General features: G+C 41.4%; 1 protein-coding gene across 2 annotated transcripts in view; it reads right to left on the bottom strand.

Annotated features, from left to right (window-relative positions):
* Positions 1-25941, bottom strand: part of mysm1 (Myb-like, SWIRM and MPN domains 1) — an 80144-nt gene that overhangs the window by 7532 nt on the left and 46671 nt on the right. For both annotated transcript variants that reach the window (XM_067990293.1, XM_067990295.1), the window contains 5 exons: positions 23823-23897; positions 23242-23430; positions 17599-17731; positions 17115-17220; positions 2455-2512 (listed from right to left, as the gene is read on the bottom strand). In XM_067990293.1, the coding sequence (XP_067846394.1) occupies positions 2455-2512; positions 17115-17220; positions 17599-17731; positions 23242-23430; positions 23823-23897 (561 nt within the window). The remainder of the gene's footprint in view (positions 1-2454; positions 2513-17114; positions 17221-17598; positions 17732-23241; positions 23431-23822; positions 23898-25941) is intronic.

The following is a 25941-nucleotide window of genomic DNA, read 5'->3' as shown; positions in this document are numbered from 1 at the left end:
GATCTCTGCGCTCCTCCAATTCTTGCCTCTTGCACATCCCCGATTTTAAATGCTTCACCACTGGCGGCCCTAAGCTCTGGAATTCCCTCCCTAAATCTCTCCACCTCTCTCTCCTCGTTTAAGACGCTCCTTAAAACCTACCTCTTGTCCTAATACCTCCTTATGTGGCTTGGTGTCAAATTTTATTTGATAACGCTCCTATGAAGCGCCTTGGGACGTTTTACTATGTTAAAGGCGCTATATAAATGCAAGTTGTTGTTGTTGCTGCTGTTGATAGGGTAGATAGAGATAAACTATTTCCTCTGGTGGGAGGAGTTCAGAACAAGGGGGGATAGCCTTGAAATTAGAGCTAGGCCAGTCAGGGGTGATGTCAAGAAACACTTCTTCACACAAAGGGTAGTGAAAATCTGGAACTCTGTCCCCCAAAAAGCTGATGAGGCTAAATCAATTGAAAATTTCAAAACTGAGATTGATAGATTTTTGTTAGGTAAGGGTATTAAGGGATATGGAACCAAGGTGGATAAATGGAGTTAATATACAGATAAGCCATGATCTAATTGAATGGTGGAACAGGTACGAGGAGTTGAATGGCCTACTCCTGTTCCTATGTTCCTATTTACCAATCACTCCCATCCTCACTGTTCTACACTGACTGCCTTTTCCCCAACACGTTGAACATAAAATCCTTGTCCTCATCTTCACTCCCTCCCTACTCTACTTCTGCAATTTCCCATAGCCTCCAGCACCTTTCAGTCCTCTGACTCTGGCCTTGTGTGCAACACTTCTCCCTTCACCCCAGCATTGGTGGAGAAGCTTACAACTAATTCGACCCTACTCTCTGGATTTCCCCTCCTAAACCCTGTGCTTCCATTCTCTTCTCTCATTGCCTTTAAAAGCCTTCTTAAAACACATATCATCAACCAAGCTTTCAGTCACCTCTCCTAATCTCTCAAACCATGGCTCAGCATCTTTTCCTTCTCCCCACCCTGTAAAGCACTTTGAGATGTTTCTTCTATGTTAGATGAACTTCAGATAAAAAGTCATCAACCTGAAACATTAACTCTGTTTCTCTCTCAACATATGCTGCCTGACCTGCTGAGTCTTTTCCAGCATTTTCTGTTTTTATTTCAAGATTATCTGGTCATTAATCTCACTGCTGTTTGTGGGACCTTCCTGTGTGCAAATTGGGTGCCACATTTTCCTACCTTACCACAGTGACTATACTTCAGAATAAAAGGTACTTCATCGGCTGTGAAGCACTTTGGGACATGCAGAAGTTGTGAAAGGCACTATATAAATGCAAGTTCTTTCTTAGATATTTGTTGTAAGTGAAAAAGCCTGATGTGGCATTATTGTGAGCATAAAATTTTGTTATTCTACTTTTGAATTCATAGAATGATTATAATGTATTGCTAAATTTATTTAACAAAGTTTCTAACATTAACGTTCAATGCGAATGTTATCATATGTCTGAGTAATCTTTGCAGCTATGGGTTTATTACATTTTTATCTGCTAACCAATTACCATTTGTACCATCCACAGGATGCACTGCAGCAACTCGCCAAGGCTTCTTCGACAGCACCTCCCAAACCCGCGACCTCTACCACCTAGAAGGACAAGAGCAGCAGGCGCATGGGAACACCACCACCTGCACATTCCCCTCCAAGTCACACACCATCCCGACTTGGAAATATATCGCCGTTCCTTCATTGTCGCTGGGTCAAAATCCTGGAACTCCCTTCCTAACAGCACTGTGGGAGAACCGTCACCACACGGACTGCAGCGGTTCAAGACGGCGGCTCACCACCACCTTCTCGAGGGCAATTAGGGATGGGCAATAAATGCCGGCCTTGCCAGCGACGCCCACATCCCGTGAACGAATAAAAAAAAACTTTCTAACTAGAATAAATCCCAGTTTAACAAATGACTAATAAATTTGCTAAGACTGACTTTACAGCGGTGGGTTCTACTCCCAGTACTTACTCACATGAATTGGTTCAGTCCACATCTGCCTGGTTTTATATGTTTTTAGTGTGTCTAGGTGAATCTTTCCAGACTTGGGGGGAAGCTAATACCCCACCCTTCTCACCCTGCATGGAAATGTGCCACCTGTAAATAAAGCCTTGAGAGAGGCACAGCTGTTGGAAGCAATGGGGGTCTCTGTGGCCTTTCTGAAGAACATTATGTGAAGGTGTGCGACTATGACAAGGAACAGTAAAAATGAATATGAAACAGAAACATCTGAATAGTAGAAGTAACAGTTACTAAACACTGTGCCATAATACAGACTTACTTACAGACATAAACACGGAAGTCTGGTAAACCTACCTCTTTGACCAATCACCTGTGATACTTTTAAATTTCAGATACTGCGTTGTCTCCATTTGCACCATATGAATACAAGCTTGCACATACAACAGGATAACACTACTATATGTTTCTCATAAACCTACCTTCTGTAAACACGTCAAATTGGAATCTCTGTGAAACATGCGGAGCATTGGGACACTACTGTTAACAGAAGAGAATGACACCAGTCAATAATTTTAATAACAGTTTGTACTTAAGCATTTCTTATACTCAGTAGAATATTACAGCCTATTAAGTAGGACCTTGATATTAATAAACTGCATGGTGTTAAGAAAACATAATTTATTCTATTGAATTCAAAAGTTAAACATGTATTAATACAGTATGTGTGTATTTTGTTTCTCTCACCAATTTGCATTCACCTCCCTACTCCTTGCTGGGGTACAGTTCCGCAGTTGCCTGCACCTACAATTCCATTATCCATCCGTGATCCTTGACTGAGAGTGTTAGCAAGGTATCTGACTGTGGAGTCACTAGACGGCAATCAGGAGCAGGAACTCTGGCTGACTTTGCCCTCCATGACTGAGGGATACTGAGGCTAATTGTAGTACCCCTCTCGTCACCTCAGCTGAGACCAGGGATCGAAGGTTTCCTGATCGGTATTGCTCAGTTACTTACTGAGCCAGCAGCTACATTATATACGATGCAGAAATACATAAACACCAAAGATTCCTATTAGAAAAAATTGCCATTTGAGCAAAGGGTTTTCAAGTTCCAAGAATTGGTTCAATGAAAACTGACATGCAAATTCAGCACATTTTTTTATTCCTTGTGCTTTGAGACATTCAACTGTTCTAGATTCACAGTACCATATACTTCCTCATTCATTATTTATCACACATGTCAAGAGACATAAAAGGTTTTTAGAAGAGCAAACCTAGCTAAATTTGTGCTGGTATAGCATTTGTGGAAAAAACATCCATGTTATACCAGTCTGCAAGGTGAAATAGCTAAAAGGCCACAGAATTGTTTAAAATCTAGGATTACTGAAAACATAAGAAACAATCCTAAAGTTGCAAGGTTGGTCACTGATTTGCCTGGAAAACCAAGAGATTGATTACTGGCTAGTGAGGCAAATTTCTCTTTGGATCAGGTCAGATGGCTCGCAAGCTAAATGAAAAGCTGCAGAAAGAAGATTGGAAAACCAGGGATAAGGAGATCAATGTTATTGATATTGTGGGATTAATACATTTATCTTGCAAACAGACTTAGATTTAGAAATATCCTGTTTTGTTAATATGAAAATTAAAATAAACAGTAAAAATGTTAAATGGTGTTCTTATTAAAGAATATATGGAAGTACCAACGAAGTGTCGTTAGGCTGATCAAATTCATTGTTTTCACAGATTATGCACAAATTGGCCTACCATGCATTCTGCTTTACTTTCCATGGCGTTGATTTTGGTCTCCCAGCAGGAACCAATGGGAGATGAATAGGGCAAGAACAATGGCTGCCACAGGGATCCATCCCAATTTCTAAAACGTGCCTAATTTTCATGGTTGAGGTGAGCTGCCAACACAAAATGTGCTCCCCATAAGCAGCTTGCCAAATAGGAGGTTCTAATGGAGCTGTAGTAGCTTAAAGGGGAGATGGATTTTTCTGTGGCCAAACCAGGGAAGAAACACTGTGGAGCTGCAGAAAGATGTCTGGGGGGCGAGAGTTCTGGCAGAGGCCTGAGGTTTACAAGATCAAACATAATGCAAGTTAAAGTCACACACTTGTTGCACAAGCTGGCGCACAATAGGGACACTGGTGACATAGAGTGTCCTCTCCCTCATCATGCTGAAGGTCCTCTTCCAATGGTGACTTCATGTAGCAGAGTAAAGTTATGTAATATACAGCACAATACAATTATACAGGACACCTTTTTGGACTGTATTGCAAGAAGCCACCAGCCCTGTCCAGGTACTTGAATCGTTGTTTGAGGACTCCAATAGTGTGTTTGATGGGGACGCTAGTTGAGCCCATGATCTGACTGTAGTGGAGTTCCACAGCTGAGCGTGAGTTCCTGAGAAGTGATAAGCCCTCGTCTCCAAGCATAACAACTTGCTATGCAGTGACAGTGTTGGGGGGGGAGGGAGATGAACAATTGATGTAGTATAAAAGCAACATACCAGGAAAGTGGGCACAGATCTGGTGGATGCAATCTTGGTCATCACACACCAGTTAAGAGATTAATGGAGTGGAACCTGTCGCGATTCATGTAGGTAGTTGCGTTGTGAGAAGGAATCTGCAGGGCAACGTGGATACAGTCTATAACAGAATTTGGGGCAACCTCCAATCTGTGCAAACTCCAAAATCCTATTCTCCTGCTTCCGAATGCCCATGAAGAAAGGGATGAATGGGAGCTTTCCTGTTGTCTTGTTCAATATTTATCCCTCAACCAACATCACTAAATCAGATTATCTGGTCATTTATCTCATTCTGTTTGTCAGATGCGGTGTGTGCAAATTGGAAGCCACGTTTCCCTACATTACAACAGTGACACTTTAAAAGTATTTAATTTGCTGTGAAGCACTTTGGGATAAGAACAAAAGAAATAGGAGCAGGAGTAGGCCATACGGCCCCTTGAGCCTGCTCCACCATTCAATAAGATCATGGCTGATCTTCAACCTCAATTCCACTTTCCCACCTGATCCCCATGTCCCTTGATTCCCCTAAATTTCAAAAATCTATCCATCTCAGCCTTGAACATATTCAATGACTGAGCATCCACAGCCCTCTGGAGCAGAGAATTCCAAAGATTCACAACCCTCTGTGTGAAGAAATTCCTCCTCATCTCAGTCTGAATGGCCGACCCCTTATTCTGCGACTATGCCCCCTAGTTCTAGACTCTCTAGCCAGGGGAAACAATCTCTCAGCATCTACCCCGTCAAGTCCCCTCATAATCTTATATGTTTCAATGAGATCACCTCTCATTCTTCTAAATTCCAGAGAATATAGGCCCATTCTACTCAACCTCTCATCCCAGGAATTAATCTAGTGAACCTTCGTTGCACCGCCTCCAAGGCAAGTATATCCTTTCTTAGATAAGGAGACCAAAACTGTACGCAGAACTCCCGGTGAGGTCTCACTAAAGCTCTGTACAACTGTAGTAAGACTTCCTTACTCTTGTACTCCAACCCCCTTGCAATAAAGGCCAACATGTTAGATCTCACGGGATCCAAGGTGAGGTAGCCAATTGGATAAAAAATTGGATTGACGGCAGAAGACAGAGGGTGGTTGGAGAGGGTTGTTTTTCAAACTGGAGGCCTGTGACCAGCGGTGTGCCTCAGGGATCGGTGCTGGGTCCGCTGTTATTTGTTATTTATATTAATGATTTGGATGAGAATTTAGGAGGCATGGTTAGTAAGTTTGCAGATGACACCAAGATTGGTGGCATTGTGGACAGTGAAGAAGGTTATCTAGGATTGCAACGGGATCTTGATAAATTGGGCCAGTGGGCCGATGAATGGCAGATGGAGTTTAATTTAGATAAATGTGAGGTGATGCATTTTGGTAGATCCAATCGGGCCAGGACCTACTCCGTTAATGGTAGGGCGTTGGGGAGAGTTATAGAACAAAGAGATCTGGGAGTACAGTTTCATAGCTCCTTGAAAGTGGAGTCACAGGTAGATAGGGTGGTGAAGAAGGCATTCAGCATGCTTGGTTTCATTGGTCAGAACATTGAATACAGGAGTTGGGATGTCTTGTTGAAGTTGTACAAGACATTAGTTAGGCCACACTTGGAATACTGTGTACAGTTCTGGTCACCCTATTATAGAAAGGATATTATTAAACTAGAAAGAGTGCAAAAAAGATTTACTAGGATGCTACCGGGACTTGATGGTTTGACTTATTGGGAGAGGTTGGATAGACGGAGACTTTTTTCCCTGGAGAGTAGGAGGTTTAGGGGTGATCTTATAGAAGTCTATAAAATAATGAGGGGCATCGATAAGGTAGATAGTCAAAATCTTTTCCCAAAGGTAGGGGAGTCTATAACGAGGGGGCATAGATTTAAGGTGAGAGGGGAGAGATACAAAAGGGTCCAGAGGGGCAATTTTTTCACTCAAAGGGTGGTGAGTGTCTGGAACGAGCTGCCAGAGGCAGTAGTAGAGGCGGGTACAATTTTGTCTTTTAAAAAGCATTTGGATAGTTACATGGGTAAGATGGGTATAGAGGGATATGGGCCAAGTGCAGGCAACTGGGACTAGCTTAGTGGTATAAACTGGGCGACATGGACATGTTGGGCCGAAGGGCCTGTTTCCATGTTGTAAACTTCTATGATTCTATGCCATTTGTTTTCCTAATTGCTTGCTGTACCTGCATACCAACTTTTTGTGTTTCTTGTACGAGGACACCCAAGTCTCTCTGGACACCAACATTTAATAGTTTCTCACCATTTAAAAAATATTCTGTTTTTCTATTTTTCCTACCAAAGTGAATAACCTCACATCTCCCCACATTATACTCCATCTGCCATCTCCTTGCCTACTCACTTAATCTGTCTATATCCCTTTGCAGACTCTTTGTGTCCTCCTCAAAGCTTACTTTCCCACCTAGCTTTGTATTGTCAGCAAACTTGGATACATCCCAAGCCCCATTACATGAGGACCTGGGCGTGGATATCCTGAGGTCGTGAAAGGTACTATATATATTCAAGTTCTTTCTTTCTTTTAGTACAGCAGATCTGTTTGGTTCAGGTATCAAATTAATAAATTTCCCATCACCGGACTTATCACTTTGGAGCTAACCCCAAAGAGACTATGCTTATCCCTCTTCCTCTGAGGATAGTCATTATTAGCCAACTGACAAATGCTTGCCTTTAGCCTGAACTGAGCAGACAGCAGGTACCAGGACTCCTCACAAGTGACATGGGAAGCAACAAAACTCTCTATAAAATGTGAGTAAAGTGCCAACATCCACCTGATGACATCTTAGGAAGACACCACAGGATCCCACAATCCCAGCAGGAAGCTGTGCTCATGAAGCAACATGGGTTGGAGAATCAGTGCTACAGTATTTCCCTTTATTGAATTGATAGATGGTTTCAGCAGGTGGAGGGCTAGAGTTTCAGCAGTGACTGCTTGCCTCTCTGCAACCCAAACCCTAGATATATAAGGAACTATTTTCATATCCAGCAGCTATAATCCCACGCCTCAGAACTGCCTCATTAGCTGTACGAAGGATATCTGCCTTCAATCTGGTGGAAGAACATAAACTAGACAACTTGCAATATCCCAGCCATTTAGATGTGCAAAATGTGCAAGTCCAATGCCTCAGGCTTACCCATCATCAACTGCTTAATCAGGTCCTCATGTAATGGGGCTTAGCAAATAAACATGGACATCATGAAGATGACCCCCGACCACCACCCCCACCACCCCAAGGATGGTGAATGACAGATTAATCAGCAACTTTTTTTGTAACAAATCCACCTTAAAGTTAGGTCATGGATTTTGCACACAGTGCAACAACAAACTTTCTGTTGCATGCCTCGAAGCTCTGAACCAAGAATTGTGTCATTGAAAGGAGACACAAAAGACCATAATGACCACTGCCCCTTGGTGCAGTCCTGAAGAAGTGTGTCCAAGTTAGAATTGGCACTCACCAGAGTGTCCGGGTACTGATATGAATCAACAATTCAGAGATCCATTGCAAAAAGAAGTGCTGCAAACCTCCCTGGAAATACACCTGGAAACTGACCTTACAATGCCACCAACACATCATTGGTGAAAACACCAAAAAGGATGAATGATAGGGGCACTCTCACTTCTCTTTTGTGATAGATATGCACAATCTTCCATTTATCCTTCCAAGGATCTTGGAGCAGGAGTGCCCATCCTAGATTTCATAGCTCTCATAGCTGCTAGTTTCACGAGGGCCACAAGGCACAAGTTTGAAAACTTACAAAAGTGGCTGAAAATGTGGGTTTCCCTAAACTCTTAATACATTGTGATATTATATAAAACTACAATCTGCCCCATGTAGTCCTCACAAGAATCCTCCTACCTAGAACAATTTTTAGGAATTTGACATGAATATTGTCCACACCTGCAGTACTACTAGCTAGGCGAAGCAATGCAGAGTCCACATCCATCCAGTGAACTGGTTCATTAATGCATATCTATGCAGCACATTTTATTAGCTTTCCTAACTTCCATACAGATGGATCCATACTGTGGCCCAGTGGGTTGGATGCCAATTCAGTGTAATGCTCTCTCCAGAGAAACCTTTTCAATCATGATTGGTGACAGACTTTAGCCAAAGGCTAAGTGATTTAGTATTGTTTTGACTAATTGCGTGTCCTTGTAAATGAGCACAGTCTACTTATCTAACTTTATCTCTCTATAGACCTCTTTAGTTACATAATATTCCACATCATAATTTATCACTACAGTAACTCTTGACTGCTCCAATGATGCATCAAATACTAATATAAAGGCCTGCTGCTCTTCCCTAACAGTTCTCTCTTCACAGTTACCAGAGCAGGATCCTGCTTATTGGATGAGCGGTTAATAAAATTACAACATCACTGCACTACATTGAAGTGGATTGGAATCGGCATTCATAGTTTGAAAAGCAGAGCAAAGGTCACATATTCTGTGATTTGTGAGGTTAGAATTAAGTAACCAATGAAGTGACAATGAAATACCTTCTATTTTGTTGAAAATAAACTAACTATAAAAATGGTTTTGTGTCAACCTTTGGAATATTTAAGTGACAACTTTGGTTAGTTTCATCGTTTCAATGATTACGTGACTTTTGCAAAAGCTATTAAACTTTACGATGCATGTCTCATCTTCTGATGCTTGATTCCACATGGCTAATGTGAGACTCATGCTGCAGTTTGCTTTGTACCCAGCAGCATCTGTGGAGCAGAAAGCTGTGGTTACTCTGCTTGCTTGCATCGTAGTAGAGCGGGGTTGTCAAGCTCTGTACGCACATACTCAAAGGTAGAGGAGTCTATAACGAGGGGGCATAGATTTAAGGTGAGAGGGGAGAGATACAAAAGGGTCCAGAGGGGCAATTTTTTCACTCAAAGGGTGGTGAGTGTCTGGAACGAGCTGCCAGAGGCAGTAGTAGAGGCGGGTACAATTTTGTCTTTTAAAAAGCATTTGGACAGTTACATGGGTAAGATGGGTATAGAGGGATATAGGCCAAGTGCAGGCAATTGGGGCTAGCTTAGTGGTATAAACTGGGCGACATGGACATGTTGGGCCGAAGGGCCTGTTTCCATGTTGTAAACTTCTATGATTCTATATGCTTACAAGCCTCCGACTGTGGGTCAGCTTCTACTGATCTGTGAAGAACTGATGAGATATTAAAAGGCTGTATTCCCAGATTTCTTTGCACAAAAAATAAAAATCTGGCTTCACACCAGCAGCTGTTATAATCTTGGAGGTTGTTCCAATTACGTTGGCAGACCCATGCTGACAGCTTTATAGTGCACATCAAAAATCTCACTATCACACTCCCACAGAATGAAAGATGCAGTCTAAGAATGTTAGGTAATAGGTGGTAGCTTATCTTTAAAATGCTTTTATCTGACATTTTTATCATAAGATAGCTAAGAAAACATCACTGTGCTATGGGCTGGCTGATTTCTAAAAATAATGGTATCCTGCATTTATTGTTTGCACTTCCGAGCATTTTAATTAATTCCTAGGCATGTCCTGGTTCAGGTTTTGAGACTTCAATCCAAAAGTGAAATTTCTCCATCCCTACAAAGCTTCTTCTCCCCTCCCCACCCAAATGATGCTGTTGTACCATACCATGGTTAGTCAATCCATAGGTGGCTGCATCGTAAGTTTTTTAAACCCAAGCCACTGCCGCAGGTATCAAATGTCAGCCAATCAGCAGCACATGATTTTTGTGCTTTTCCTTCATTGTTTGAAGTTTCTTTGCACATTTTATTTTTGTGAATTGCAGCTAAATAGTTTTTGGTGGTATCTGTCAATTGAGTAAAACACTCCTACTCGTGAGGAACTTCATATCTCTTACTGAGAAACTATTTTTAGAACAGTATCTAAGCTCTTGAAGAAGGGTCTTTTCTATTTATCCTAGTCTAACTTCGCCACCGTTTTTCTGCCCCACGATTGATTTTACACATCTTCTGGCTCTTCATTCCCGTGGATATACCTCCAGCAATGCATTCTTCCTTCAAATTGCTTCTGGATTCATTCGCCCTCCACACCTGCTCCGGACATCAGTTTGTTGATGCTCCAAGCTGACTCCACCTTATCCATGTCAACTTTACCACACCACAGGATCTCTGACTAACTTTGGACTCCCTCCTATTGTCTCCACTCTATTCCCTGTTTATTACTAGGACATATCTATCCTAATCTTGTTATGTATCCACACCTATGTAACTTGAGTTTCCCTTTGTCCATTCGGGTGTGCATTTTGTATGCCGCTCCGGACCCAAGTCCATCACTTCTATTTCTGCTTTATTCTTCTTTTCTCTTTACCCCCATACGCCCCTCTCTCCTGTCGTCATGCCTCCTTTCATTTCTCCCCTCTTGGGTACTCTTCTCCCCACCCCGTTCCCCAAAAATCTCTATCCCAACCCTTCAGCACTCCTTGACTTTCCTACCCTCCTGCCGCTGTCCCAGGCTTTACTCCCTCTTGGATAGGCCCACAGCTTCCCACAGCCTCTCTTGGCATCCTCCAAAAGGCCCATCAAGGCACTTGTTGCTGCCTCCTTATGAGCAGCAAACCCAACTGCCCCATCCTACTCTCTCACCGACTTTCTGGCCCGGCGGCCCACTGGGGGCTAATCTTGCCAATCTCCTTCCCATCCTACTCACCCCTCCCAGCGCTGACCCTGTGGATTCTACCAGTGGATCAGCTATCCACCCCTCTCCGCATCTCCCTCTAGAATGTCCATTCACTTGTGAACAAGGCCCTTGCCATCCATTAGGCTTATTGTGGATGACTGCATCCACATCATGGCCTTGACGGAAACCTGGCTGACGAGTGATGACACCTTCCCCTTTAATGAAGCCTCCCCGCCTGCTATATTTTCCACCACTTGTCTCGTCCAGACCGCTGGGGTGGCGGTGTGGACCTGATCACCAAATCACACCTTGGTCTGTCCCCCTACTCCTCGGCATCTTCTCCTCCTTTGAGCAATTCACCTTGTTTCACCCCTCTCACCTCTCCTTTAAAATCCTAGTTCTCTTCCGCCCACCCAAGTACCAAGTCAAGTTTCTCACCGAGATATCTTCATTGCTTTCCTCCCTCAGCCTCTGCACCAAGCGACTTCTCATCCTCAGTGATTTCATCCTTCATCTCAACTCATCATGCTCTCTCTCCTCTGAGTTCACTGCCCTCCTATCCTCTTCTTAATCTCTCCCTCCATATAAACTCCCTTATCCATATTCACGGCCACCCCTTCGACCTTACCATTTCACGTGGCCTCTCTACTCTCATCGTGTCAATCACAGATAAGGCCATCTCTGATCACTTCCTTATTTACCTCTCCACCCACATCCCCCTTCCCCCTCACTTTTGTGTCTGCCCTTGGAAAAAACTCTCCCCCAAGACACTTACAGATTTCCAGCTGTCTAGCCTTTGGCTCTCCATTCACCACAACATTTCTGTAGCTCAATCATACATTCATCTCCACCTTTGATGCTCTTGACCCCATTAAAACCATTACTCTCTCTCACCCTGGTCGCTCCCCCTGTTACGGCCCTCATCTCCGTTCCCTTAAGTCCAAGGAACGCAGACCTGAACGTTTATGGCAGACAACTGGTTTAACCATTCAATCCCAGATCTGTCTGGACCACATAAAGCACTATCGGGTCCTGCTCTCCTTTGCCAAAACTGCTCACTATTCCAGGGTCATCCTGGAATGCAAAGATAATCCCCGGCATCTCTTCACTACAAACTGTCTTCTTAAACCCCTCTCCCCTTCTTCGTCACTAAGATTGAGAACACCCATTCAGCTGCCTCTGCCACTTCCCTCCCTTTCCCTAGCCTACCAAGCCAAACTTCCGCTAAGATTCCCCCCTGCCCTCGCCCTGAACTCACATCTTTCTCTAGTTTCTCTCCTATCTCCCCTCATGCTCTCTCTGAGCTCATCTTGTCCATGAGACCCATCTCCTGTTCCCTCAATCCTATTCCCACCAAACTGCTGACCACCCAACTTCCCTTCTTGGCCCCCATGTTAGCTGGTAGTGTTAACAGTTCCCTCTCCTCAGGTACTGTCTCCCTCCCCATCAAATCTACAGTCATTACCCCCTCCTCAAAAAACTCACCCTTGACCCCTCTGTCCTTGCAAACTACAGCCCCATCTCCAACCTCCATTTCCTCTCAAAAGTCCTTGAACGTGTTGTAGCCTTCCAAATTCGTGTCCATCTTTCCCATAACTCCATGTTTGAATCCCTCCACAGTACTGAAGCGGCCCTTATCAAAGTCACAAATGACATCCTATGTGACTGTAACCATGGTAAACTGTCCCTCCTCATCCTTCACGACCTGTCTGCAGCCTTTGACACGGCTGACCACACCATTCTCCTCTCCTCCGTTGTCCAGCTGGGTGGGACTGCCTTTGTCTGGTTCCCTTCCCATCTATTCAGTCATAGCCAGAGAATCACCTGCAATAGCCTCTCTTCCCGCTCCCACACCATTACCTCTGGAGCTCCACAAGGATCTATTTCTCATCTACATGCTGCCCCTCAACGACATCATCCGAAAACACGTCAGGTTCCACACGTAGGTCGACGACACCAAGCTCTACCTCACCAACACCTCCCTCAACCACTTCACTGTCTCTCACTTGTCACACTGCTTGTCTGACATCCAGTACTGGATGAGCAGAAATTTCCTCCAACTAAATATTGGGAAGACTGAAGCCATTGACTTTGGTACCCGCTACAAACTCCATTCCCAGGCCACTGACTCCATCCCTCTCCCTGGCCACTGTCTGAGGCTGAACCAGACCATTCGCAACCTTGGTGTCCTTTTTGACCCTGAGATAAGCTTCCGGCTACATATCCACTCCATCACCAAGACCGCCTACTTCCACCTCCATAACATCGCCCGTCTCCGTCCTTGCCTCAGCTCATCTTCTGCTGAAATCCTCATCCATGCTTTTGTTACCTCTAGACTTAACAATTCCATTGCTCTCCTGCCTGGCCTCCCACCCTCCATAAACTAGAGCTCATCCAAAACTCTGCTGCCTGTATCCTAACTTGCACCAAGTCCCATTCACCCATCACCCGATGCTCACTGACCTATATTGGCTCCCAGTCCGGCAACACTTTGATTTTAAAATTCTCATTCTTATTTTCAGAGCCCTCCATGGCCTTGCCCCTCCCTATCTCTGAAACCTCCTCCAGCCCTACAACCCTCCAATTCTGGCCTCTTGCGCATCCCCTATTTTAATCGCTCCACCATTGGCGGCTATACCGTCAGCTACCTTGGCCCTAAGATCTGGAATTCCCTCCCTAAACCTCTCATCTCTACATCTCTCTCCTCCTTATAGCTCCTTAAAACATACCTCTTTGACCAAGCTTTTGGTCACCTGTCCTAATAGCTCCTTATATGGCTCGGTGTCAAATTTTGTTTGATAACGCTCCTGTGAAGCGCCTTGGGACGTTTTACTATGTTAAAGGTGCTATATAAATGCGAGTTGTTGTTGTTGTTGTTGTTGTTGTCGTCGTCGTCTTGGTAGATTTCTGTTAAGTATGCCTGTAAGAGGAAGGTTTTCTAAATGTGTTTGTTTTCAGTTTGTATAAGTAAGTTTTATATTCCATCTTGTTCAATAAATCTCTTTTAGAACATCCTGTGTTTTAACGAAACCCCTACAATACATATGGCTTACAGATCAATCACTTATTAGTGAACCCAAAAAAAATCCTCGTATGTATTCTCCTTTGGAACATTAACATTTTTAATAGCTTCCAACATATAATTTGAATGAGGGGGCAAAGTTTTAAATGAAGATTTTTTGTGGGGTTATGCCTTCTTTATTAATATTGCAACTGTAGTTTTACAGAATAATTCATATTTGGAAATGAATGCAAGATAGTAACCGGAGCGATTCGGAGGACAGCATGAGCCACAAGAGCAAAGCACGAGCTGTTTTTTTTACCATCTGTGCCATGAGATTATACTATTTTGTAGTGTGTGGATGCTGCTCTTTGTAATATATACTGTTAACTTTATAGGTATGTTGCATTAATTTTTGGATCTGTTTCTGCATTGTCAGTGGCCATTCAAGGTTAACTGCCAGTATGATAAATGCTATAAAAAGACACCTGCATTTGCACTGAAGGATTTTTGATTGTGATATAATTGAGATGCAATGAGGAATAATTTGCAATTAATTACCAGGAACATCTATGGTTGGTTCAGATTATGTGCAGCAATAGGGGCAAAAACTGGTTTCTGCAACAGAAGATAAATGCTTTAAATGGCAAAACACTAAGGGGAACATTTGAAGCTTTTACAAAACACAAAGAATAAAAAATGTCTAAGAGTGCAGTCAAGGTTATGACACTCCAGTTTTTATTATTTTATAGGTATTCTGAACCCCTCAAATGGTTGTAGCCTGAACTCCCGGTCATCATGTTATCACCAGGTTGCCTCTGTTCTATTGTGTTTGTGCGCGTTTCCTTCATATGGTATTTTTCGTACAGCCTAAATATTTCTGTGAGATGGCTCCTATGATCCTAAATATAGTCACAAATTAATGAAAAATTTGTTTAGGTTACACTTAAATTTGTAAATCTATTTTTATGTATGGTTTATTTGTTCTTGCATAATGAGCGATAGTATTTTTTGGCTTCACTTGTATGCTTCTACAAGGGGAATATGAGAATTTGTGGTCTGCACGTACTGAAATCATTAAATACACCCTGTGGGTGGGTTAGTCGATTGTTTCAACTGATCGCACACTGTGTGTATCCTGGCTACATGTCTTGTACATTTGGCGTAATCAGTTTATTTAAAAATGTCCCTGTGATTAAAATGAACTACTCTGCTGGCCACATTTGTGCTATAAATGTAGGATACTCAGTGGGGAACACAGAATGTGTTACAAAGAAGAGCGAGCTAATAATTCATGATTGGAAGAAGCCATGTTGTTAAATTATTAAGATTTTCCTCAAAATTCTGAACTCCACATTTCCCCACTGCACAACTTGTTTTGGTCCTCATTAAGACGAGAGGTCATTGCTGTTGCACCTCTCTCCCCACCTGACTTTCCGCACTCAGAATCAAGGGGGGTCAAAAATACCCAGGACCAGGCATCAGGTTTATAACTTTAAAAGGGTTAAATACAAAGAAATAAGGGAACTGAGGCAAATGAATTGGAATAGGTTGATCAATGAAACTTTAGTAGAGAACACTTTTAAAGGAATAATGCCCAGACATGCAGATTAAATACATTTATAAAATCAACATGTTCACATAAAATGGATTAACAAATTAAAAATGAAATGAAGAGGAGCACAACCTCTACAAGTCTTGCAGGGAAAAGGGGATCATAGAAATGAACATTAGAAAATGCTGAAACATGTTAAAATGGAAATAAGAGGTGCAAAGAGAGACCTAGGAACAAAACGTAGCAATGGAGTCTAAGTACAATAGTTAGAAAAATTATTTCCGTATAACAGCAGCAAGAGGGAAGTCATAGAAGAGGTGACAATCTTAAAAACCTCAACTGAATTGAAACTGAGAACAAACACAAAATAGTAAATATTCTGAATGATTACTTCCTCCAAGAATTCACAAAGGAAGTCATGAGCAACATCCCCTACCCAAACAGTTAACCCAAGTAAAATCAAGGACTTCAATGTTAATGAACTGGAAGTCCTTCCAGGCTAAAGGGCTCACAACAAATAAATCCACAGAGACAGAAGTTATGTATTGTAGAGTGTTGAAGAAGACTAGAGAGGAGATTTGTAGACATTAACAATCATGTATGGAATAGACTGCTAGCAAGAGTACAGGAAACAATTATCCTGGAATCTTTTACGAAGCAATTGGCTGAAATGGAGGGACTTTAGAATCACTGGATGGATGAATTAAGATGGGCCAAACGGCCATCTGTAATTAACTGGTGATCATTGTATTTCCCTGTCTCAGTGATGGATTATGTTGTTTTGATCCAAGAGGGCAGCATGAATCTGTGAACGTTTCCAGTTGACATACTATGTTATGTGCACTGAATAGATAGCACAAGTTTATTTCAGTTTTTATTGGCTATGTGGTACACAAACAACTTCATTTTAGCCAATAAGATTCAAAAATACTGGTCTACGCAACCATCAGAAATAAACAACCTCAAACTTAGGTAACTAAGTGCTCATCAGCTAGATATGTGCATAACAAATGTCTCATATTCAGATTTAGTCTTGAAGATAAGCAGCATAAATGCTCAAAGGTAATGAACATATCAAGGATCAAGGTTAAGCCAGTGGAGGGAGCAACACACAATACAATGCCTCTGCATATATGGATATAGGCACTGGTAGTTTCACAGTGGATGATATATCTTGGGTTGAGTATATTGCTGAATTTGGAAGGTGCACAGAAAAATGAAAAAAAGTGATATACTGCAGAATGGAATGCCACAGTTTTAAGTCATTCAGCTGCATCAAGGGGTGGAGGTCATTGTCAATTGTACCGTGCAGCCAGCAACTAGACCCAATCTAAGAGCAGGACAACAAACAGAGTTGGCACAGCTCTACAGGTGGGTAGTTAAGATTCCTTCCCTAAAACAAAAATTTGTATTTTATTACTTGCCTAAGGGATAATTTGTATTTCTCCATTATCCAGCGTGCTTTATCTATCATTTGCACCCATAGAGGCTCTTCATTCAATTGCCTCAGCTCACACTTATATGGAAGTCCTATATTAAAAGAAAACATAGGATCAAAAACTGCTCTACATTTACCACATCTGCAAACTTTATTGGAAATCTGCTATTAAAGAATTTTGCATAAATTAAACAACTGAAGGTGACTTTGATAGCTACATTGACTGAAACATACATCTATTAAAAAGATTGACAAAAATGGATACAGCTAGAAGAGTATTAGTGACTGAGTAAATATCAGATGTAAGCAGGTTAACATCACTGTACATAGAAACATGGCAATTCCAGTATATGTGTGAAGTTCCGATTTGAAGCGGTGGCGGTGGGAGGAGGAGGAGCAGGAGCAGGACAAATAGTGTCTTGCCTGCCTGAAAATCGTTAAGTGGAACGTACTCATTTATCCATACTTACGGAAGCAGCCGTCTGCGCTGAGTTCTTCACTAACTATAAGACACGTGACCTGGGAGTAAGGCAAGGAGTTACTACTATTGTATGGACTGATGATCATCCCAACGAACTGAGCTCCTCCACGTGAAAAATAATTCTGAAATACACAGGAACCAGAAATTAGACTTATGCATAGTAAGAAAACGGAAGTAATGATATATTTCATACATTCTATGACACACTATGTAGGGTATTAGGGAAAAGTCCTATGCATAACAATGATTGTGGAAACCTTTATTATAAAGTGTTTTTGTACAGGGCAACCAGTGGTGTAATATAGTGCAATGTGCTATAAACCTGAAAGCTGAGTTTGAATCTTAGCCTTGCAGTACATTCACATCTCAGGCAATTTCAAGATGGCAAATAATTTATCTCAGCCAGATTATCAGGTTCAACACCAAACAAATGAGTAGCTAGATGTTTTGCTCGACTGTTATATTGGCGGAAGTGCAGTCAGGGGCACAAGTTACACCCACTGCAAGGATGCTCCCCTGACCGTGGCCAATTTTCTGGAGTCAGCATCATTTATCATAGTATCACAGTAGGTACAGCACAGGAGGAGGCCATTCGGCCCATCGTGTCTGTGTCGGTTCTTTGAAAGAGCTATCCCATTAGTCCCATTCCCTTGCTCTTTCCCCATAGCCCTGTAAATTTTTTCCCTTCAAGTATTTATCCAATTCCCCTTTGAAAGTTACTAATGAATCTGCTACCACCACCCTTTCAGGCAGTGCATTCCAGACCATTACAACTTGCTGCGTAAAAAAAATGTTTCCTCATGTCTTTTGCCGATCACCTTAAATTTGTCCCCTCTGGTTACTGACCCTTCTGCCATTGGAAACAGTTTCTCCTTATTTACTCTATCAAAACCATTCATGATTTTGAACACCTCTATCAAATCTCCCCTTAACCTTCTCTGTTCTAAGGAGAACAACCTCAGCTTCTCCAGTCTCTCCACATAACTGAAGTTCCTCGTCCCTGGCACCATTCTAGTAAATCTCTTCTGCACCTTCTCTAAGGCCTTCACATCCTTCCTAAAGTGTGGTGCCCAGAATTGAACACAATACTCCAGCTGAGGCCTAACCAGTGTTTAATAAAGGTTTAGCTTAACTTCCTTGCTTTTGTACTCTATGCCTCTATTAATAAAGCCCAGGATCCCATATGCTTTTTTAACAGCCTTCTCAACTTGTTCTGCCATCCTCAAAGATTTGTGTATGTGCACCCCAGGTCTCTCTGTTCTTGTATCCCCTTTAATTTATATTGCCTCTCCTCATTCTTCACCAAAATGAATCACTTCACACTTCTCTGCTTTAAATTTCATCTGCTATGTGTCTGCCCATTTCATCAGTCTGACTATGTCCTCCTGAAGTCTGTTACTATCCGCCACATTGTTTACTACATTTCCGAGTTTCGTGCCATCTGCAAACTTTGAAATTATACCCTCTGTACCCAAGTCCAGTTCATTAATATATATCAAAAAGAGCAGTGGTCCTAATACTGACCCCTGGGGAACAGTATTTCCCTTCAGTCTGAAAAACAACTGTTCACCACTACTCTCTGCTTTCTGTCCCCTAGCCAATTTTGTATCCATGCTGCCAATGTCCCTTTAATCTTATGGGCTTTAATTTTTCAGTTACAAGTCTATTATGTGGTACTTTATCAAATGCCTTTTGAATACACATCGACCGCACTACCCTCATCTACCCTCTTCGTTGCTTCATCAAAGAACTCAATCAAGTTAGTCAAACACGATTTTCCCTTAATAAATCCATGCTGACTTTCATTTATTAGCTCATACTTTTCGAAGTGCCAATTAATTTTGTCTCGAATTATTGTCTCTAAAAGTTTCCTCACCATTGATGTTAGGCTGACTGGCCTGTAATTGCTGGGATTATCCCTCTCCCCTTTTTTGAACAGGGGTGTAACATTTGCAATCCTCCAGTCCTCCGGAACCATCCCCATATCTACTAGTAAGTAGTGTAGATGCGAGCACAAAATTACACATTGATAGATTAACTGAGTGAGCAAACTGTGACAGATGGATTTCAACGCAGGTAAGTGCGAGGTCATCCATTTTGCACCAAAAAAGGATAGATCAGAGTATTTTTTAAATGGCAAAAAGGTAGGAACAGTGGAGGTTCAAAGTGGTTTAGAGATCCATGTACACAGATCACTAAAATGTAGTGGTCAGGTACAAAAAATAACCAAAAAGACCATTGGACTGTTAGCCTTTATATCTAGAGGCCAAAAAGAAAAAGGGAGGAAGTTTTGCTACAGCTATACAAAGCCACATCTTGAATACTGTGTACAGTTCTGGGCACCGTACCTTAGAAAGGATATATTGGCCTTGGAAGGAGTGCAGCGCAGATTCACCTGAATGTTAGTTCAGTTCTTTGATGAAGCAATGGAGAGGGTTGATGAGGTTGGTGGAGTTGATATTGTGTACATGGATTTTCAAAAGGCATTTGATACAGTGCCACATAATAGACTTGTAAGATGTTCAAAATCATAACGGTTTTGATGGAGTAAATAAGGAGGAACTGTTTCCAATGGCAGAAGGGTTGCTAACTGGAGGACACAGATTTAAGGTGATTGGCAAAAGAACCAGAGACGACATGTCAAAGCATTTTCTTACACAGCTAGTTGTTATGGTCTGGAATGCACTGCCTGAAAGGGTGGTGGAAGCAGGTTCAATAGTAACTTTCAAAGGGAATTGGATAAAAACTTGACTGGAAAAAAATTAGAGCTAAGGGGAAAAAGCAGGGGAGTGGGTCTAATTGGATAGCTCTTTTAAAAGGCCAGCACAGGCACGATGGGCTGAATGACCACCTTCTGTGCTGTAACATACTATATATGATAGTATGCCACCAATCTTTGTGCCATCGGCAAACGTGGATATATGGTTCTCTATTGTTTTATCTAAGTCATTAATAAATATGGTGAATAGTTGAGGCCCCAGCACAGATCCTTGTGGGACACCATGAGTCACTTCCTTCCAATTCGAGTACATACCCATTATCCCTACTCTCTGTCTTCTACCACCTAACCAGGTCAATAATTTGCCTTCAATTCCATGATCTTTAATTTTAGCTAAGTCTCTTATATGGAACCTTATCGAATGCCTTCTGGAAGTCCATATAAACTACACCTGTAGACATTCCCCTGTATGTACTTTAATTACTTCCTCAAAAAATTCAATTATGTTCATTAGACATGACCTACCCATTACAAATCCATGTTTGCCCTCTCTAATCAGCTCAAATTTCTCTAAGTGCTCAGTTACCCTGTCCTTAATTATAGATTTTTTTTTATTCGTTCATGGGATGTGGGCATCGCTGGCAAGGCCCATCCCTAATTGCCCTTGAGAAGGTGGTGGTGAGCTGCCTTCTTGAACCGCTGCAGTCCATGTGGTGAAGGTTTTCCCACAGTGCTGTTAGGTAGGGAGTTCCAGGATTTTGACCCAACGACCATGAAGGAATGGCAATATATTGTCCTTCTAGATGGTAGAGGTCACGGGTTTGGGAGGTGCTGTCGAAGAAGCCTTGGTGAGTTGCTGCAGTGCATCCTGTGGATGGTACACACTGCAGCCAAGGTGCGCCGGTGGTGAAGGGAGTGAATGTTTAGGGTGGTGGATGGGGTGCCAAACAAGCGGGCTGCTTTGTCCTGGATGGTGTCGAGCTTCTTGAGTGTTGTTGGAGCTGCACTCATCCAGGCAAGTGGAGAGTATTCCATCACACTCCTGACTTGTGCCTTGTAGATGGTGGAAAGGCTTTGGGGAGTCAGGAGGTGAGTCACTCACCACAGAATACCCAGCCTCTGACCTGCTCTTGTAGCCACAGTATTTATGTGGCTGGTCCAGTTAGGTTTCTGGTTAATGGTGACCCCCAAGATGGGGGATTTGACGTTGGTAATGCTGTTGAATGTCAAGGGGAGGTGGTTAGACTCTCTCTTGTTGGAAACGGTCATTGCCTGATTCCAATAACTTCCCCACAACAGATGTTAGACTAATAGGTCTATAATTTCCCGGTTTCTCTCTCTCACCTACATTTGCAATTTTTGAAAATAAAGGGACAATTCCTGAATCGAGTAAGCTTTAGAAGGTTATGGCTAAAGCATCTGCAATTTCCTCACCTACTTCCTTTAAAACGCTGGGGTGGAAACCATCAGTTCCTGGGGATTTGTCAGTCTTTGGTGCCATTATTTTTTCTAATACTGTTTTCTTGCTAACGTTAACTTTAGTGAGTTTCAGTCCTTGATTCATTATTAGTTTCCCTGGAATGTCAGGTATATTATCCTCTTCCTCTACTGTGAAGACTGACACAAAGTAATTATTCAACAAGTCTGCCGTTTCCTTATTTTCATTTGCAATATTACCGCATCTGTTTTTAAAGGGCCCACATTATCCTTGACTACCCTTTTTCTTCTAATATAATTGTAAAAACTTTTTGTGTTAACCCTGATATCAATCGCAAGTTTCTTTTCGTATTCCCTTTTTGCAGCTCTTACCATCTTTTTGTCTTCCTTTGCTGTTCTTTATTTCTCCCCCAGTCCCCTGGAGCTACACAATTCTTCGCACTTTTGTATGCTCTTTCCTTTAGTTTTATGTTATCTCTCACCTCCTTTGTCGACCATAGCTGTATTATTTGCTAAGTAGAGCTCTTGTCCCTTAGGGGTATATACTGGTCCTGTATTAAACTAAGTTCTTTTTTGAACATCTCCCACTGTTTATCTGATAACAGTTTTGACCAGTTTGCTGTTGTCAGTCTCTGTATTATTCTGTTAAAGTTAGCCTTAACAAAATCTAGAGTCTTAATAACAGTGTTACGTTTCTCCTTTTCAAACCTAACATTGAATTCGATCTCATTATGATCACTGTTAGATAAATGTTCCCTTACTGTTAGATTATTAACTAAGTCTGGCTAATTACTCAATCTAGTATGGCCTGCCCTCTTGTTGGTTCTAGAACATATTGCTCCAGAAAAACTATCTTGAATACACTCAAGAAATTCACTGCCTTTCTGACTTGAGCTACTCTGCTCTTCCCGATCTGTATGAAAATTGAAGTCTCTCATTAAAACTCTGCTTTTGCTTTTAGCCTCTCTAATCTCTCTATTAATACATTCTGCCACTTCATTGCTGCTATCAGAAGGCCTGTAGACAACTCCCGTTACAGTTTTAAGTCCTCTCATGTTCCTCAATTCTAACCATAGAGTTTCTGCTGATCGCTTGCCCTTATCTATATCCTCTCTTACTGTAACGGAACAGAAACTTAAAAAAGCATAACCAGCAATTCTTAAAAATACTGTGTCACAAAACTTTGAAATGGGGAAATATGTGCTCAGAGATTTTTCAAACTTACTAAATTCAGTACATCCTAATCATTGCTACTCCTCCTTTTTAAGCACTGAGTTAAGTTAATGAATTGCTAAATCTGAGAAACATAGGTTTGTGATATGATGCCCATTAAGGAAAAACGAGAACTAATTTCACAATTATGTCTTCATAGCCAGTAGCTGAACATACATGAAAAATGTACTAAAACTATTTCTCTTTAAATCTATGAGGCATGGATGGTACATTTTTAATTCTGGTCCTTTGCTGAGGTTGTACCTGGTATTTAGCCTGGGTATCAATGTCCCTTAAGGATGGATTAGGATCAAATGCAGGATGTGAATGGTACCATCCAACAATGCTGTATCCTCTTCCAGCTAATGCCTCTGATGCCTGTGTTTGTGACACTGGGTCCATCTCACACTGTAATCCTGTGCTTAGGCTGTTACATGGCTCTGCAACACAGATCTGTAAACAGGAAATAATCTCTTACTTAGACCTTTTTTTTCCACAAAGATGGCAAAATAATTTCCCTGTCATCAGAACAGTGTTCTCCTATTGCTGCCAATCCCCGTTAATTTAACATTCCTATTCCAGCCATCAGTTAAGAGTTTTTCATTCATTTGCCATAAACATCCAGTTACACAAATTTTGAACAGAAGTGTTAACCCATTATCAAATATATCCATTCTATTTCCTCTGCCGATTTTAATGGTCTTTTACAAGTCTGTTAATAGTGTTGGTGTAAAATGATGCAGTAAATTAAAATAGACCCTGAAATAGACTTATTTCCTTGGCAATAAAGGGAAGGGGAGAGAGAAAACAGGGGGAGTTGAAACATAATCCAAAATCCTGCTTACCTCTAATACTCTCTTTCCTGAGGAATATCGTCCACCTAATAGGCCAATCACTTCTGCCATGGATACATGGGCATGCTAAACATAGAGTAAATAAGATTATGTCGAACAACATACAGAAAATACATTAGTTCAACAAATTAACGTGCACCTACAGTTTTACTGTTTTAGTGAGTTGTAGAAGTATTGTGCCAGTAATGTATAACTAATACAATTACATAGTAATGCCAGTAGAATTTTCTTTTCTTTTATTTAGTGTGCATGCACTCTTCCATAAACAGGTATATTTTTGTAGAGGCATTCCTGAATATTAGTGGTCTAACAAACCACTACATAGAATTGTAAGCCACAGGTTTGTGCATGCAATTCCCCACATTGCAAACTCATACACAACAATACTACTGGGAACATCTCTAAAGAGATGTAGGGGGGAAGGAGTAGAGAATGAGTACTTCTTGTGCACCTCCACAGGAGTGTCTTAAGCTCAATACTTTAAATGGGAAAAGGCAAACCTTGAAGGAAAGCAAAATTTAAGCAGGACGTTTGCTACAAAGTTGTAACAAAATCAATTTTTAAAACCCTGTGGAAGATTCAATACAAAACGCTCAATGCACAACATATGTTTGAGGGCTCGCACAATACATTTTGCATGGAACAAGTCAGCCTGGATTTGACTCTGATTTATATTTCCAGAAGAGGCTGTCCATTTGCATCATTATCTGAGTAACTTTATGACTCATTGTACATCTTAAGAATCATTTACCCAAAGAATCAGCCTAACACTAGCCATTTCATTCTAACCCACAGAAAATAGTGGAGATCCCAGGTATAAATGGGGTCTTAATATGGTCAGACACTGCAGATCAACATACACACAAATTAGGTGTCATTTACAATATGTAGGAGTCAAATTTGCACTTAACCCCTTTAGGACTGCAGCAGAATTTCCAAACAATTGGGGGGGGGGTTCTTTCCATCACTTATTTTTTCTCAACAGTGAGTTGTTACACTAATCATAAGAAACCAAGGGGTAGATTTTCATCTTTACCACCTAGATGTTAAGCATCACCTAGGCAGAGCACAGAAAGGTAAATGTGGTGGGGAGGATCGCACCATTTCAATGGAAGGAAAATCAAGCGATTTCTGTTACTGATGGCATTTGTAATGCAATTTAAATAATTTGAAGTGTTTTACACAAATATTTATTCCATGTTAGCTTCCCATCTCCCTGTTTTATCAAATAAATGCACGCTGGAGGAACGCACTTTGATTTTACCAGCTAAAAATGTACTCAACTGAATTGTGCACCTAAGTAGTCTGCCGTTTAAATCAATGTGCCATTTCAGTGAGTGTATTTTGAACTCTAACAAAGAGGTGATTGATCGCATGAGCTCCTACAGCCAGAATTAGTTTAATGTACAAAGTCTCTGTAAGGTCTTTTGTAAGACACCTTTTCTGTACTGCAGTATGGAGTGCATAAATATACAGTAATCAGCTGGTATTATATTCAATAACAAAATCTGCTCTGATCTGCACTAATTTTGAACAGGAACACGTTTGAAGTGTGTAGAGATTCCCCTTACACACACACCACACCTAGATAAGCTCTCCTATAAAAAAGATACAAGAGATTCCACAATTGATACCCAGCACCTGAATACAATTAAACATTGATATAAATCATACAATTAACAAAGTGCTGCCGAGAGGACAACGTTGCTTAATGCACATTGAACAACTTGTGCTTCAATCCCTGGTTCTTGAAATACTTCCAATTTGAATTTTAAAGAGTTTCATACTTTATTTTAGTTCACAAAATGCATTACCTAATGAAGCATTACATTTTGTATATTAAAATGATACACATTGAACTTCTGCCTTCAATGATTAAGATATTACTTTATGGCATTTTTTGTCCCACCACTACACAACTTACACAGCAGATATTCGATTAATTACAGTAGATGGGCTGAAGTTCATAACACATTAAAAACATTTTTATAAATATTGCAGCTTAAAAAATGTAATTAAGCTTTGAGGAATTTATTTTGCATTGCTCTGAATTTTAGGATACCGTATATTTTTGTACATTTTTAACATAATGAAGTTTTCTGAAGACCTG

This window comes from Heptranchias perlo, chromosome 9 (assembly GCF_035084215.1).
Source record: "Heptranchias perlo isolate sHepPer1 chromosome 9, sHepPer1.hap1, whole genome shotgun sequence".
In the NCBI taxonomy this organism is placed as follows: domain Eukaryota; kingdom Metazoa; phylum Chordata; class Chondrichthyes; order Hexanchiformes; family Hexanchidae; genus Heptranchias; species Heptranchias perlo.
Note: the sequence above shows the minus strand (reverse complement) of the source record. Positions and strands in the feature narration are given on the sequence as shown.